The sequence below is a fragment of the Dermacentor variabilis genome, chromosome 10 (assembly GCF_050947875.1).
Source record: "Dermacentor variabilis isolate Ectoservices chromosome 10, ASM5094787v1, whole genome shotgun sequence".
Taxonomy (NCBI): Eukaryota; Metazoa; Arthropoda; class Arachnida; order Ixodida; family Ixodidae; genus Dermacentor; species Dermacentor variabilis.
The window spans coordinates 127741430-127758953 of NC_134577.1; the positions used below are offsets into that span (position 1 = coordinate 127741430).

At 46.4% G+C, this 17524-nt stretch overlaps 1 protein-coding gene across 2 annotated transcripts in view; it reads right to left on the reverse strand.

Moving 5' to 3' along the window:
- Positions 1-17524, reverse strand: part of Ras85D (GTPase ras-like protein 1) — a 137861-nt gene that overhangs the window by 92349 nt on the left and 27988 nt on the right. For both annotated transcript variants that reach the window (XM_075673385.1, XM_075673384.1), the window contains exon 4: positions 8770-8854. In XM_075673385.1, the coding sequence (XP_075529500.1) occupies positions 8770-8854 (85 nt within the window). The remainder of the gene's footprint in view (positions 1-8769; positions 8855-17524) is intronic.

A 17524-nucleotide genomic window follows, 5' to 3' on the forward strand; every position in this document is an offset into this window, starting at 1 on the left:
GTTTGTAGCTGTAAGCGCTGACAGGAGATACATTTATGAATTAAAATAGCAACACCGCCTGATGATACGATAGCATCATCGTGATCTTTGCGGAACTTGACATACGGTCGGAGAAAGTTTGTGTGTTGTGGTTTTAGGTGTGTTTCCTGTAGACACAGCAATTTTGGATTGTGTTTTTTGATAAGCTCTTGTACGTCATCAAGGTTCCTAAGAAGACCTCTGACATTCCATTGGATTGTTTGTGTAGACATATTGGAAGTAAATAAGTGCTGTGTGTATGGAAACGGAGGTGATGCCTAAGGTTACAGAGCTCTTTCGAGGCCCTGTAACAGGGGTTCTGCCTTTTCTGGAGCGTTCGAGGGAGCCTCGCCGCTCCTTAGGCGTTTGGTGCGCCTTGAGGACAGGTGTAGTGTCCATTGCCTCTTGTGAGGCGCCGGACACGTGCTCTTGAGAGCGAGAAGTTACAAGAGAGAGTCCCGCCTTGGAGGGCAAGACCCCTGTGCCCACCAGCCCGGAGGTCGATGGGGCTCCCTGAGGGATTTGGCTGCGCCGGCTGTTGCCAGCACTGGAAGGGGCCGGGCAGGTTGGGGCAGCCTCGGCTGCGCCCACCTTCGGGGTCGATGGCCCCGTCTGCTGTGTTGGCGTAGCAGCGTTAGCTGCAGCCGCCGCGGGGGCCGATGGCGTCACTGCCGCCTCACTGCATGTGGGACGGACAGCCACCGGAGACCGTTGTGGCGCTGCCCCCTGACGCGTCACATCAGCAAAGCTTTTCTTGGGCAGGTATGAGAACCACCCGCGTGCCTCCTTGAATGAGATATTCTCTTTTACTTTGATAGTTACGATTTCTTTTTCTTTCGTCCAGGATGGACACGACCGCAAGTACGCGGCGTGCTCCCCGTCACAATTTACACAGTGGAGAGAATTCTCACAAGCTTCAGAGGAGTGTTCATGCGCGCTGCATTTCGCAAAAGTTTGGTGGCCTCGGTAGCTCTGCAAACTGTGGCCAAAACGCTGGCACTTGAAACATTGGAGGGGATTTGGCACGTACGGTCTTACACGGAGCTTGATGTACCCGGCCTCGATTGACTCGGGCAGGACACTTGAATTGAAGGTGAGTATTAGGTGTTTGGTCGCAATTTCTTTACCATCGCGCCTCATCTTAATTCTTTTGACATTTATAACATTCTGTTCGCTGAAGCCCTCCAAGAGCTCAGCCTCAGTGAGCTCCAGCAAATCATCGTCCGAGACAGCGCCGCGGGAGGTATTCATCGTGCGGTGCGGGGTTACTACTACTTGGGTCTCCCCAAGTGACACTAGCTGAGGCAGTTTCTCAAATTGCTTCTGATCGCGGAGCTCCAAGAGGAGGTCACCGCTAGCCATCCTCGACACCTTATATCCTGGACCAAAAACTTCAGTAAGAGACATAGATACAAGGAACGGGGAGATTGTTCGCACTTGTTTAGCTGGTTTTTCTGCGTGGATCACATGAAAACGAGGAAAGTTGTGGACTTGGCGTCCGAAAAACTGAAAGACCTCTTCGGTGCGCCCTCGTTTGTGGAGTGATCAGGGAGTTTAGGAAAAGCGTTTTCCATAAGTACAGTTGGGTTTTTGGCCACGATGCCGACCACCCACCATGGAGCCCAACAGGGGGGCGTGACAGGAGTTCCTGCTAGAGAAACCCTGCCAACGCCAGCCGTACATTGCTGCTATAACCAAATACAGCACAACCAAGGCTGGCTAGCTACACAAGGTTAACCCTTGCCGCCAGGAAACTAGGAAGTGAGGAGAAGTGATGAGAAGACAGGAAAGATGAAAAAGGCGAGAGAGAAAGACGAAGATTGGAGAGGAGGACAGGAAAAGGCGACTGCCAATTTCCCCCGGGTGGGTCAGTCCGGGGGTGCCTTCTACGTGAAGCAGAGGCCAAAGAGGTGTGTTGCCTCCGCCGAGGGACCTTAAAGGTCCGAATACCTGGCATCGGCTCAACTTCCAGGATCCCCCTTTCCCCGGACACGGCTAAGCCGCGCACGGCTACACGCGAGCGGGTCCAATCCTCGTGTGCTCCGGTACGTGGTGTCGCAACACACCAAACACCTGCAGACGCAGACGCCCCTGCGGGGAATTATGAATGGCGACTTTGCAGTGCTGAAGCCACGCGGCTGATGCACGCACCCAGTTGGAACGAAATTACCGTTTGCTTCAAGAACTGCAGACGAAACTGCAGATGCTACCTACGCGATCATGGATGGCGACTACACTGTTCTTTAAGTACATGGCCGATGCACACATTGAGTCAAAACGAAACTACTGTTTTCCGCAACCGCTGCAGAAGAAACTGCGGCCACTATCAATGCGATCATGGATGGCGACTAAGCAATTATGAAAGCATGCGACCAACGCGATGTTATGTGTGGCGGTAAGCGCAACAATAAAGGTTCTACAAGCACAAATACGCATGAAATGTTTTGACGTTTCTGTCATTCACATACTATTCCCGCTGATGACCATGGCGATTTGGACTCTGCTGCTTCGTTTCGGTTGGACGCTAGCACTATTTTTGTTCTGCTGCGTCGCAAATTTATTTATTTGAATACTTTCAGGGCCCATAGGGCATTACAGAAGGGAGTGGTAACTTTAGATATAAAAAAACACAAAGCTATTTATCGGGTAACATATTGAAGCACATCTTTAAGGTCACTGGGTCCATAATAGATACAGTGGAGGTGGGCAAGTGTTTCCATTCCTTACAGTTCGAGGAACGAAAGAATGAAAGTGTTGGTGTGACAATGAGGAACAAACACTTTATAATGATGGTCAATACGAGGAGATATCAATGAAAAGTGGGAAAGTAATTCTTGCTTAAGACGAGGGTTATGGTAGTAAATCTTATGAAATGAGGAGATACATGCCATTTTCCTGCGTAAAGAAAGGGACTGAAGCCGTGACACTGTTTTTTTATTTATTATTTATTTATTAATACTGCAATCCCCATTGGGGATTTTAGCCAGGTGGGAAACAATGCATATATAAAGAACACTTTAGCATAGGCATCGAAAACAATACAAATCAGGTTAACAGAGCTTGAACATAACAGTGGCACAGCAAGATAAATTGTTACTCAATACTTGAAACAAATGCAGAAAGTGATGATTTTGAAACTTGGTCATTGGTTAGATGATTCCATTCAACCACTGTTCGGGGAAAGAAGGAATACTTAAAACAATTATTACGTGTACTAAATGGGGTTATTGTTCGGCTATGTCGCTGCCTAGTAGCATAACCAGATGAAAAAGTAATTATTCCCGTGAGATCTGTCTTATACTGACCGTTAAGTTGAAAAAGGAATTTTAGTCGGGATACATGATTTCTTTGCATTAATGGTGGCAGGTTTGTTGTTGTTAAGAGCTCTGTCACTGAAGTGCGTCCGAAGCTGTTATAAATGAAACAAGCTGCTTTTCTTTGCAGCATTTCTATCTTGTTAGTGCCAGTTTTAGTAAAAGGGTCCCAAATTACACATGCATAGTCTAGCATCGGCAGAATTACAGCTTTATATGCGAGTAGGCGTACAGTGGGAGTAGAAAGTTTCAAAGCCCTCCTTAAAAAATAAAGCTTGCGGTTAGCATTAGCTACTACATATTCAAGGTGCTTAGCCCAAGTGAGGTCATTTGTGATCCAGAGTCCAAGATACTTATAATGTGTTACTTCGGAAATAATTACGTTATTAATACCGTACGGAAACATTAGTTTATGCTTCTTATGTGAAATGGACATAAAAACTGTTTTCTCGAAACTGACATTTGCCAGGCATCGCACCAGTCGACAATTTGTCGAAAAGCATCGTTGAGCAACTCCTGGTCAGTAATATTGTCTATCTCTGAGTACAATACACAGTCATCGGCATAAAGCTTAACCATAACTGGAATACCATGCAGCACATCATTAATGAATAAAAGGAACAAGAGAGATCCAAGGACCGAGCCCTGGGGAACACCAGAGCCTACCGGAAGTCGTTCAGAAGAATGATTATTAAAAACAACAAATTGTTCTCTGCCATCAAGGTATGCTGTGAGCCAATAAATTAGTCTGGAGTTTTTCAGTATCTTGCTCAATTTGTAAAGTAGTTTTTTTGTGAGAGACCCTGTCGAAAGCCTTTGAAAAGTTCATGAAAATAGCATCTATTTGTTTCCGATTGTTAATTGCTTTCGCAAAGTCGTGCACTGTTAAAACTATTTGGGTAATTGTAGAGTAGCCTTTTCTGAATCCATGTTGATGCTTTGTTAATATATTATTGTTTTCAAGGAATTCTGAGATATGATTATTGATTATGTGTTCCAAAAGTTTACATACTGTAGATGTTAAAGAAATTGGACGGTAGTTTTGAATGCAGTGCTTTTTTCCTGTTTTATGTAGTGGCTTCACTCTGGCTGTCCTCCAGTCACTCGGTACTTGTTCCTCGCACAATTACCTTGTGAACAGAATGTGCAAGTACTTTGATGCCCATTCTGCATACCGTTTTAAAAATGCGTTTGGAATGTTGTCTGGGCCAGAAGATTTTTTAGTGTTCAGTTGTAAAAGCATGCTTATTTGAACATCGGGTATAGGCGGCAAAGACATTTCAAAAGGTGGCATTACATCATTATCATTTGTAAGACGGACTTGTATAGACGGAAGTGTTTGTTAAACACATTTGCTATTTCTTTGCTTTCATAGATGAAAGCAAAGATAGATGTTTCATAGATGAATCTTGTTTCATAGATGAAACAAGAAATATGAGAGTAGTTGGAAAAAATTACATGTGCGCTATGATTCTGTACATTTTCAAGGTGACTAATAAGACTTTCAGTAAATGGATCCCACACAGCCGATGCATATTCTAGTTTGGAATGAACGAGTTTTATAAAGAAGGAGCTTAAGAGAGAAGAAGGGGCCATTGAAAAATTCTGCCGCACGTACCCAAGAATGCTGTTAGCATGACTAACAATATAATTAACCTGTGGATGCCAAGACAGATTAGAATTAATGCGGACCCTTAAGTATTTGTAACTAGTAGTCACTTCTTCGAGACGGGAACCATTTATGTTATACTTGCAAACGTTAGTGGAAAGTTTACGAACAATGTTCATTAGCTTGCAAATTGTCACGTTGAGTTCCATTTTCCATGTGTTACACCAATCAGAAATGTTAAGGTAGTGCTGTGTCAGTGATGCTGTAGTAGTGATGTGTCATTATCAAAGGAAATCAAGCAATATACTACACAGTTGTCTGCAAAAAGCTCAATAGAGGAGTTCATAGAATCTGGTAAATCATTTATGTAAATTTCAAAAAGAAGGGGCCCAAGGACAGAACCTTGAGGCACTCCTGAAAGGACAGGACAGAGAGAAGCATCGTAGCCATTTGCAGTCACAAATTGCTGTCGGTTAAAAAAAAAAGATGTTTTTATCCAAGCAAGAATGTTAGGGTCAAGAATTTAAAAATAAGATTGTGGGGTTTTAAGTGCCAAAACCACTTTCTGATTATGAGGCACGCCGTAGTGGGAGACTCCGGAAATTTAGAGCACCTGGGGTTCTTTAACATGCACCTAAATCTAAGTGCAGTAAAACCTCGTTAAACCGTACCCGCTTAAACAGTAGTTTCGTTTTAAAAGTAGTAAAGTCAAATCCCCGACTCAGCGGCCATTGAACATAATGTGTTTTGTATCCGCATAAACCGTACCAGCTTATTGCGTACGCATCGGTTAAAATGTAGCGTTTCAACTTTTCGTCGCGCAAACACGGCGGTGCGCCGTCTCCGTCGGGTGGCCCGGCAGAACAACAAGCCTCATGGTACGTTCACACTGAGGAATCCGGCGTCTACAGCGAATGGAATTCTCCTGCCGCCGAAAATCGCGTAGTTCACACTGCTTGCGGACCGCGTCGCCGGATAGACATACAGCGCCATCTGCCCCATAAAGTGCTAACCTCCAATCAAGCGCGGGATATCCCGGATGTTCGCGCGGCTCGAAATTGCGCAGTTGTCTCCGCTCGCGTCGAGTTCGTGAGTTTATGTTGCGCGTCTCCACCATTACTTGGAAAGACAATGATGAACCCCGAGCAAGAAGAGGCAGTACTGCTCGGCCTGTTGGCAAGCACCTTTCTGGCGATGCATGACGCGCAGAAGCATTCGCCGAAGCTCGCGACCGATCTTGTGCCACAAGTCGTCCTTCAGCACGTTGTCTGTGCTTCAAGTGGCTCTTATCGTAGAGGACTGGGTGGTTGCGCACCAGTTCAATGAGCATTTCGGATGTGGATGTCGCGGCGGACTTTGATGACTGCGACGACTGCGACATGACGTGAGGCTCGGCCGCCATCTTTGGAAGTTTCGCGCTCCCCGATTGGTCAGCGCCGCGCGGCGGCGAGGCAATCCGGCGGCAGCTGCCACAAAAATCGGTATGGGAGCGATCGGCGCGGAAGGGGCTATTCCAGTGGATCTCGCCGCCGCCGAACTGGGTTCCGCCGAACTGGGCGCCGCTCCAGACGCCGAATGTCTCAGTGTGAACGGGGCATCAGAGATCGGAACAATGGCCTCCAAGCGCCCTGTGCGTTTGCGCGTGAAGCCACATCAACATCAACATCATTTCGACGCCGTGCCAGAGAGCGTTATGGCGTCGTGCAAGCGAGGACTCTCGTCGTTCCGAAGCTCAGGTAAAAAAGACGCCGGGTGCTCAGCATAGAAGAAAAATTAGACATCGTCCGTGCCATCGAACGTGACACGAAGAAGTCGGCGCTGGCACGCAACAGGGATCTGCTGTTGACTACAGTGTGTGGCATTTGGAATGCGAAGTTGCTCGGCAGCGCCGCTGCGACCGCGAAGACATGTCGGCTACGAGGTTCGACTTTTCGCCATTGTTGCCTGTGTTGTTGCCAAAGTGTCGACTAGCGACAGTGACGAGGACGACACGGAAAGCGATAGCACGGGCGATTCAGGCCCGACAGTGGCATAAGCTGCGCGTTGCGTCAGCCTCATGAATGCAATCGTCGCGACGACAATAGGGGCGCGATAACGTAACTCTATTCCAAATGAAAATTATTCCAAACTTCGGCACCCGGCAATGAAAAAGGCGCCCCCGGGACTTCTGCAGCACTACTGCGCACGTGCACGGAGAATACGTAACGCCAACGAGGAATCTGCCATGTGAGTGTTTGCCGAGAAGAGGGGGCTGCTGAAAAGCTGGCACGCAGCTTCAGTAAGTTTGAGGCCGCTGTCGTCGTCGTGCTAGGCCGCCGTGGCATCAAACGAAAATAGCACTTTTGTCACGCGAAGTGAATAAATACTGCATGTTTTTTTTTCCCATTTCATCACACTCTCTCTGAGTTCCATTTTCGGCAGGTAAGTTGGTGATCTCATGCTATTTGGTTGAACAGTACTACCGTTTAGTACGTACCTTTTCCGAGCTCCAGCCAACTACGGTTTAACGAGGCTTCACTGTACACGGGTGTTTTCGCATTTCGCCTCCATCGAAACGCAGCCGCCGTGGCTGGGATTCGTCAAGATTTAGATTATTGAGCTTAAGAAAAAGTAGTTCATGGCAGACAAGGTCAAAAGCTTTAGAGAAATCTAAGAATACGCAATCAATATAAGGTCCTAAGTCAAGAGCTACTAATAGTTCATTAGTAAATGAGATTAATTGCATGTCACAGGAGAATGTCTTCCTGAAACCATGCTGATGAGATGTGAAAAAAAGAATTATATTCAAGAAAGTTAACTAGGTAAGAATAGAACGACAGAAAGCTGAGCTAGTTGGTAAGGATTCATTATGCAGAAAGGTGAGGCATGCAGACAGAACACAAGAGAAGAGAAGTGGACAACACGTGGCATGTCTGGCATGTCATGGCAATTATCCGCTCGAGCGGGAACTAGCGTCCCCTCTCCCCTGACTGCTCAAGCCAACCACGGAGGGGGGGTAAACTCTCTGACAGCAATACAAACGGTGCATACTCAATTTTAATTCTCCTGGTCAGCCTTTTTAGTGGCAGGCCCCGCCTACAGTCCTTGACCCAAGGCGGGCATGCACCTGTTCCTGCTGCTGTTGTTCTGAATGCCATGCCAAGGAGATGTGGCTTACTTCACGTGCATCGTCGTACTGCGCTGGGTCGCTCTCGGAGGCTACATTGAGCTGAAGGAACACTGCCTTAAGAAAACGAGTAACAATGCTGAACAGCGGGACGTGGCTGAGACAGACGAAGCGCTGTCTGTCTCAGTGACATCCCACTGTTCAGCACTGTTACTCGTTTTCTTCAGACATGCACCAAGCAGCCCAAGCCAGCACATTATAACATTGCCTTGGTATCACCACCACTGGGAGCCATCCTTCCGTATGGGGACGTGTTGCAGCATTTTCTTATACTGCTGCATGACCCTTCGATTGTGGGAGCTCCGACTCGTGCGCACCACAGGGTGTAACGTTAGACCATGTCAAGGTGGTCACCCAATATGTACTTTCCTTGTACTCTGGGCCTTTTCCTCGTGGTACTGTCTCGCTCCCAGCAGAGACTGAACGAACGTCCGCCTCGAGCACACCTGGCTGAGCTGATCACCCCCCTGAGGGCTGCAATCCTCAGACCAGCATGATGGTTTAGATGACTCCCAGCAGAGCAACGAGTGCTGCAGAGCACAACCTTACAATCCTGTACGCGTGGGTCACGAATGCACTGCCAATACCATGACAGCATGGTGGTGGTGATGACAAAAACGTGCCTTATGTGCTCGTATAATTTCTATCGATAAAAATCCCACCTGTACTCCTCTTGACCTGCAGTGTCGAGGATGTCCAAGAGGCATGTCTCTCCATCAATCACTACCTGCTTCCGGTAGGAGTCCTCTGAAAATTAATAACGACATCACCGCTGTTTTCTTCACAGAGACATATTTTCCCTTAAAGCGACATTAAATAAGGGTGTGCAAATAATCAAAAAATGTGAAAATACATATGTGCTAACGCATCTAATCATTAAAATATTGCCATTCTAATCTCCATAACATGACTACTGAAAAATGTAAATTAGCTTACATAATATTTCATCATCATCATCAGCCTGCTTTATGTCCACTGCAGGACGAAGGCCTCTCCCTGCAATCTCCAATTACTCCTGTCCTGCGCCAACTAATTCCAACTAGCGCCTGCGAATTTCCTAATTTCATCGCTTCACCTAGTCTTCTGTCCGCCTCGATTGAGTTTCCCTTCATTTGGTGCCCATTCTATAACCCTAATGGTCCAACTGTTATCTAACCGGCACATTACATGACCTGCCCAGCTCCCTTTTCTTCTCTTGATGTCAATAAGAATATCGTCTATACCCGTTTCCTCTCTGATCCAAACCGCTCTCTTTTTGTCTTTTAACGTTATGCCTAGCAATCTTCGTTCCATGACTCTTTGCATGGTCCTTAACTTGTTCTTAAGCTTCTTTGTCAGCCTCCAAGTCTCTGCCCCATATGTCAGCACTGGTAAAATACACTGATTGTACACCTTTCGCTTCCAATTATAATGGTAAGCTTCCAGTCAGGAGCTGACAATGTCTGTCGTGTGCGATCCAACCCATTTTTATTTTTCTGTGAATTTTATTCTGATGATCAGGGTTCCCTGCGATTAGTTGACCTAGGTGAACATACTCCTCCACAGACTCTAGAGGCTGACCTGCGATCTTGAAATCTTGTTCCCTTGCCAGGTTATTTATCATTACCTTTGTCTTCTGCATATTAATCTTCAGTCCCACTCTTACACTTTCCCTGTTAAGGACCTCAATCATTTTTTTGTAACTCGTCTGCATTGTTGCTGAATAGAACAATGTCAACGGCAAACCGAAGGTTGTTGAGGTATTCGCCGTCGATCTTTACTCCTAAACCTTCCCAGTTTAATAGCTTGAATACTTCTTCTAAGCACGCAGTGAATAGCATTGGCAAGATTGTGTCTCCCTGTCTGACCCCTTTCTTTATGGGTATCTTCCTGTTTTTCTTGTGTAGAATTAGGGTAGCTGTAGAACCTCTGTAGATGTTTTCCAAGGTATCTACGTAAGCATTCTGCACTCCTTGATTACATAATGCCGCTATGACTGTTGGTATCTCTACTGAATCAAATGAGTTTTTGTAATCTATGAAAGCCATATGGAAAGGCTTATTACACTGCCAATTTCTCGATAACCTGATTAATGACATGAATGTGATCCATTGTAGAGTATCCCTTCCTGAAGCCAGCCTGTTCCCTTGGTTGACTGAAGCCTAGTGTTGCCCTTATTCCATAGGAGATTATTTTGGTAAATATTTTATATAATACTGGGAGTAAGCTAATGAGCCTATAACTTTTCAATTCCTTAATGTCTCCCTTTTTGTGGATTAGTATAATGTTTGCATTCTTCCAGTTGTCTGGAACCGTTACAGTTGATAGACACTTCGTCTAATGAGCCGCCAGTTTTCCAAGCATTATGTCTCCTCCATCTTTCATTAAATCTACTGTTATTCTATCTTCTCCTGCCGCTCTTCCTGGTTTCATGTCTTGCAAGGCCCTTGCGACATCATCGCTAGCTATAGGAGGAGTTTCTGCACCCTGTTCATTACTGTTTCTATGGAGGTATCCCGACTACTCTGGGTACCGTACAGGTCAGTATACAATTCTTCCGTTGCTTTTATTATACCTTCGAGATTACCCTGCTTATCTTTCAGTGACTACATCTTGGTTTGTCCCCCATGCCAAGTTTCTTTCTCACTGATTTCAGGCTGCATACGTTTCTTACAGCTTCTTCAGTTTTTCTCACGTTATAGTTTCAAATATTACTTGTTTTCGCCTTGTTGATCAGTTTTGACAGTTCCGCGAATTGTATCCTATCTCTTGAGTTGGACACTTCGATTTTTTGTCGTTTCTTCATTAGGTCCTTTGTCAATTGAGAGAGCTTGCCTACAGGTTGCCTTGGTGCCTTGCCTCCCACTTCAGTTGCTGCCTCTGAAGCCAACCTGGTTACGGTTTCATTCATTAGCTCAATGTCATCATCATCTCTCTGTTCTAAGGCTGCATATTTGTTTGCAAGTACCAGCCTGAATTTGTCTGCTTTTACCCTTACTGCCTTTAGGTTGACCTGTTTCTTCTTGACCAAATTTGCTCTTTCTCTTCAAATTGAGGTGAATCCTAGCCCTCACTAACCTACAATCACTGCACTTTACCCTACCTACCACTCTACACCCTGCACTGTGCTGGGATCAGCAGGAGTATGAAGTCAATTTCATTTCTTGTTGCACCATTAGGGCTTTTGCAGGCCCACTTTCTGTTGCTATGCTTCCTGAAAAAGGTGTTCATTATTCAGAAGCTTAAACGTTTCTGCGAATTCTACTAGCATCTCTCCTCTAGCATTTCTAGAATTGACGCCGTAGTTGGCAATGAGCTTTGTCCAATCTCAAATAGAGTTTGCTTCGTCCATTTGGTCTCCCCACCAAAAATACTTTATAATGTTGGAAGCAATTCAAAGCAGGGCCACACAATTTATTGTTCATACAGCTATAACTCAAACATAACACAAATCAAACAGGACCTATTGTTACAACCATTATGTACGCATTCCGACATCAATGTCTTAACCCTATTACATAAACACATGCAATATTTATCCCCCTTTGTATGTCAAGAAGGGTATATAACTGTCTCAGATTTACCCGTATCTATGGCGGGATACAACTCAGCTTTTCGACGAGTGGTGTAGATGTGGAATTACGCTTCCGACACGACTGTTTCGGTGACTGACCATGATACTTTTCGGTGTCTTCTGGACAAGCATTTATTCTAATAACACAACATGACATTGCGTAGTGATGTTGCATAATGATGTTGCAGAACAGTTGTGCAACAGCATGTAATGTTGCTGTTTATCGATTTTTTGAAATTTTACATCCAATTTTATTTATCGACACTACTTTCCAAACTTGTATTGATTGTATAGCATGTGAAACTAGCTATTCTATTCTTTGAACGCGGAAAAGTTGTAGACTTATTTTTCTCACAAAAGTTACACGCTTATTCACCTGTAACACTACAGTGGTTGTGCTTGTTTGCTAATTGACACTAGCTTACTGCTGATATTTTGATTTTCTTCCTGTCCTTGTCCTTTCTGTAGCTTTTGTATAATTGTTGCATAACTTGTTATAGCATTTGCAAGACCTAATCATTACAATTTCTTTATTAGCCCGTTACACAATGCCCTTCTGGGCTTGTGGAGTATTTTGAAATATATAAAATAAGTTAATGAAGAAAGATTTGATAGAATTGATTAAATGTTTCTTTAGTGTATGACCTGTAGCATCGTCAAGAAAAGCCAACCCACAAGCAGCGCCCCCTATGCGCATTACAGAAGAATCCTGGTGCGACAACTGGGCTGAGTGGGAGAGGGCCACGGGAAGCGCGGCACTCGACATGGTGTGGAATAAACGTTCCTTTGAGTTTTACTCGAGTCCAGTCTTCTTATCTGGAATCGAGATAACTCCCGCGCCGGGAGCAGACACTACAAACTGGCGACGAGGATCATTCAACTTCAAGAAGCCCACATGGCACCAGAAGAGGCCAAGAAACAAATCAGCAGACGCCAATCAAGAAAAAAAAGCCACGCAAGATGGAAGCCATGCTGCCCACCTTCCCGCCATTCGACCCGTACACGGACCCGACGTCGCTCGCCAAGCAGTGGACGAAATGGCAAGCCCGTTTTGACAACTTTCTACTAGCAGCAAACATACAGAATGCAGCCCGCAAACGCGCTATGCTGCTACACTACGCAGGAGATGCGGTGCAGGACATTTTTCTGGCGCTTCCGGATCGAGGCACGGACTATGAAACGGCAGTCTCGAAGCTGAACGCACATTTCGCACCAAGAAAGAACGCGGTCTACGAGAGGCATGTTTTTCGTCAAGCAAAACAAAGCTCCGAAGAAACAGTGGACCAATTTCAAGTCAGACTCAGAAAGTTGGCTGCGACATGAGAGTTTGCGAAAGAACAAGAAATCGTATCGCAAATGATAGAAGGCACCAATTCAGCTAAGCTGCACCGCAGTGCATTACGAGAGCGCGATGTCACGCTGGAGAAAATCATGGAAATAGGCCGCAGCCTCGAGACAGCAGAGTTCCAAGCAACCAGCATGGAAGGCCGTGAGCACGTCGAACCTGTGCAGAAAATCACAAAGAAGAAGCAGTGGCGGCGCAGTGCGCTTTCGAGCAACCAGTCAGAACACAAGCTGTCGGGCAATTGTCCAGAGAACAAGCAAGCTGAGAAGTGCAGCTGTTGTGGAGGAGCGTGGCCTTGCAAAGGAGGGAAATTGAGTTGTCCAGCATGGGGAGCTACATGCCACAAGTGTCAAAAGAAAAACCACTTCGCCAAGTTCTGCAGACAAAGACCCACTGTACACTCCATTGACGTCACAGACACCCCCGCAAGCACACAACAGGACACAAGCGTGGAGGATTGAGTCTTTCACGTGCAGAGTCACAGGCAAGAATTACCAGTGGTAACAGTCAAAATCAACGACACACCACTTGAGTTTTGTGTGGATTCTGGAGCAGGTGTCAACGTCATCGGAGAGACAATGTGGCAAAGGCACCTACAGACGATGCAGCTAGAGCACATAACTACAAAGCTGGTACCATATGGAGTCACCCAAGAAATCCCAGTCATGGGAAAGTTCTCTGCTACGTTCCATGCTCTAGACCAAGTCATCGAAGCGACAGTTTACGTCGTAAAAGAGACATCGATCGCTTCTGAGCTACAAGACAGCCTCTGATCTCAAGCTCATCACAATACTTCAGCTGGTCACAGAGCACAGTAGTGTTGACGCAAAGAAAGAGTTTCCAAAGCTGTTTGGCAAGGTGGGTCGGCTCAAGAACTTTCAAGTGAAGCTGAACATCTCACAAGATGTCCAACCAGTCGTACGACAACACCGTCGCATTCCTTTCCAGATGAGAAAAGCGCTAGAGACCGAGCTCACACGCCTGGAGGAGCTAGACATCACAGAGAAAGTAACCGGACCAACACCTTGGGTGTCACCGATCGTCATTGTTCCCAAACGCCATGATCCCAACGCAGTCAGAATGTGTGTCGACATGCGAGAAGCCAACGTGGCCATTGCTAGAGAAAGACACGTCATGCCCACAGTAGAAGATGTTATCAGCATTCTGAACGGAGCCGCTTACTTTTCAAAGTTGGACCTGAAAGAGGGCTACCATCAGCTCGAGCTTGCTGAAGAATCCAGGGTGATAACAACGTTCTCTACACACTGTGGTCTGAGGAGATACAAAAGACTATTGTTTGGTGTCAATGCCGCCGCAGAGATTTTTCAAGACGCCATAAGACATGTACTCGCGGATAGGACGGAATCATCAATGTCAGTGACGACATCCTCATCTCCGGACGCACCATAACAGAGCACGACCGAAGACTGCGTCTGGTGTTGAAGCACTTGGAAGATGCCGGGCTGACTCTGAATGAAAACAAGTGCGTCCTAGGCACCAACAAGCTGAAATTCTTTGGACACGTGTTCTCATCTGCAGGAGTCAGTGTGGACCCAGAAAAGGTTAAAGCAGTAGCCAGAATGACAGCACCAAAGACCCCAACCGAGGTTAGAAGCCTCCTTGGCATCGTAAACTATTGCTCTAGATTCATTCCTCGCTTAGCCCAAATGGTGGATCCATTGAGGAAGCACACACATGCCGGCGCAGAATTCTGCTGGAACGAAGAGCACCTGAAGGCCCTAGATGACATGAAGAAAGAAATATCTCGAATGCGCACCCTAGCATACTTTGACGACACAAAAGAGACCCACGTCATCACTGATGCTGGACCAGAAGGTATAGCGGGAGTGCTGGCTCAAGAAGATCCAAGCGACAAAAGCCGCAGCATTCTGCCGTACTTCAGCAGAGCATTGACACCAACGGAGAGAAGATATCCCCACATCGACCGTGAAATGTTGGCCATAGTGGCAGCTATTGAACACTTCCACATCTACCTCGCAGGGGGAAAGTTCACGGTGAAGACAAACCACCTGCCTTTGGTGTCTTATCATTCGAAAGCCCAGCACAAAGCTCTCAGCAAGGCTTGAACGACTGAGCCTGAGGTTACAGCATTACACCTTCGAGATTGAACACATTGCAGGGAAGAACAACCCTGCAGACTACCTGTCAAGGCATGCACCACCTACCGACAGTGTCGTCCCCAGTGAAGAAGCAAGTGCGATAGAAGAGTATGTCTCCTTCATCGTGGAATCAGCTGTTCCAAAGGCACTGACTTTGCAAGAAATCGAGAAAACATACGCAGAAGATGCTCAGATGCAGCTTTTGATCAAGGCTCTGCGAACGAAGAGCACCTGAAGGCCCTAGATGACATGAAGAAAAATATCTCGAATGCGCACCCTGGCATACTTTGACGACACAAAAGAGACCCACGTCATCACTGATGCTGGACCAGAAGGTATAGCGGGAGTGCTGGCTCAAGAAGATCCAAGCGACAAAAGCCGCAGCATTCTGCCGTACTTCAGCAGAGCATTGACTCTGCTGAAGTACAAGACATCACCGCTAATCATGACACCACTTCCAAATGGACCACGGCAGTCTGTGGCAGCAGACTTTGCTGGCCCCCTACCTGGCAACAAGTACGTTCTAGTGGTTGTCGACGAGTAATCGCGTTTTCTTCTGACAGCAGCACTCTCCTCGCTAAGTTCAAAATCTGTGACGAAGAAACTGAGCGAAATGTTCACAGTACACGGAATGCCACAGACACTAAAGACAGACAATGGACCTCCCTTCTTCGGGAAGGAGTTTGCAGAGATCATGAAATCTTGTGGAATTCACCATCATCGCGTGACTCCTCTGTGGCCTCAAGCCAATGGAGAGGTCGAAAGATTCATGAGAAACGTTAAAAAGCTGGTGAAGAGTGCTGGTGCTGAGCAGAGAGACTGGCAAGCAGAGCTAAATGAATTCCTTCTAAACTACAGGGCGACACCTCACTCAACAACAGGTTTCACGCCTGCTGAACTGCTGTTTGGACGAAAGATCAAAATGAAGCTTCCTGAAGTTCCAGAGAAGCGCATGCATGCGGAGCTGGCAGAAACAGATCTAAAAAAGAAGCAACAAATGAAGGACTACGCTGACAACAGAAAACACGCTGTGCCACACACAATTCAAATGGGAGACGCGGTACTCCTTAAGCGACACTCGCCTCTCTCCCATGAGACGGCCTACGAGCCTGTTCCCTACAGGGTGACGAGAATTCAAGGGACAGCTGTAACTGCCGAGCGAGACGGCAGGAGGGTTTTAAGAAATGTGTCGTTCTTCAAACGTATCAAAGTAGGTCAGCAGCATAGTCCAGCATTCGAAGACTGGGACGACTGCATCACTCCAACAGGTGTAACCCACAGTGACAACACAGGGTTTAGATCCCCTTCACTTGGAAACAACAAAGCATCCCAACTGAATGCACGGCGAAACCCGGACCGTCAAGCCCGCAATACCCAGCCGAAGGTTTTTTCAGATTTCATGGTCGGCCAAGTGCAGGCTGAATAAAAGTCTAGGGGGGATGTAGCATCGTCAAGAAAAGCCAACCCACAAGCAGCGCCCCCTATGCGCATTACAGAAGAATCCTGGTGCGACAAGTGGGCTGAGTGGGAGAGGGCCACGGGAAGTGCGGCGCTCGACACGGTGTGGAATAAACGTTCCTTTGAGTTTTACTGGAGTCCAGTCTTCTTATCTGGAATAGAGATAACTCCCGCGCCGGGAGCAGACACTACATGACCCACTTTAACATATGGATGATGAATGAATGCAGGCAGAGCCGACAGTGAACAACATGCTAATAGTGCAACTAAGAGACAAATGGTGCAAGCAGGAAATGAAGACCCTGTTAGGACATTATGTCAAGTTGGAAGCGTGAGTAACAATTCATTTATGCCTGCCTTGAGGTCCATCATGGAGTTGAGGCATGCAATATTTTCACACATTCTAATACAATTGTCAAATTAAAGGGCCATGCCGAACTTGAGTTCCTTTTTTTCCAGAAACCAAAGGAAGTCGATGCCAGATGCCTTGTTACACAGGCTCACTTTCCCTGTACTACAGCCAAATGTTTTGTAATGAAGCTCTTGGAACCTCCAAAATCCTTCATTACGCAGGTCACTTTTTTATAATGGTCGCATGCCCTATCACTCACAAGACACGCAGGCTACGCAGACTACTAAGCAAAAGAGAACAGTTATCACACTTAGCGAAAGACACCGGCAATTTTCTTCTGCACACTTCAGATCGAATGCACGACTGCAGCTGGCCTTATCTATGTCCACAGCGTGCTAGTGCCATTTGTTAAAGTGCGGTACTGTTTATTGCTTTTTCTTGCATCGGGGAGCTGGGATTCCAACCTTTCAGTGCAGTCTCATGGTTTCGACCAGCATTCCCCCATAAGCGAAGTATTTTAGTGGCACCTGTGAAGGGCTGCTGCTTCACCACAACATGCATTCATTGTAAAGCAATGAATCAGCTGTTG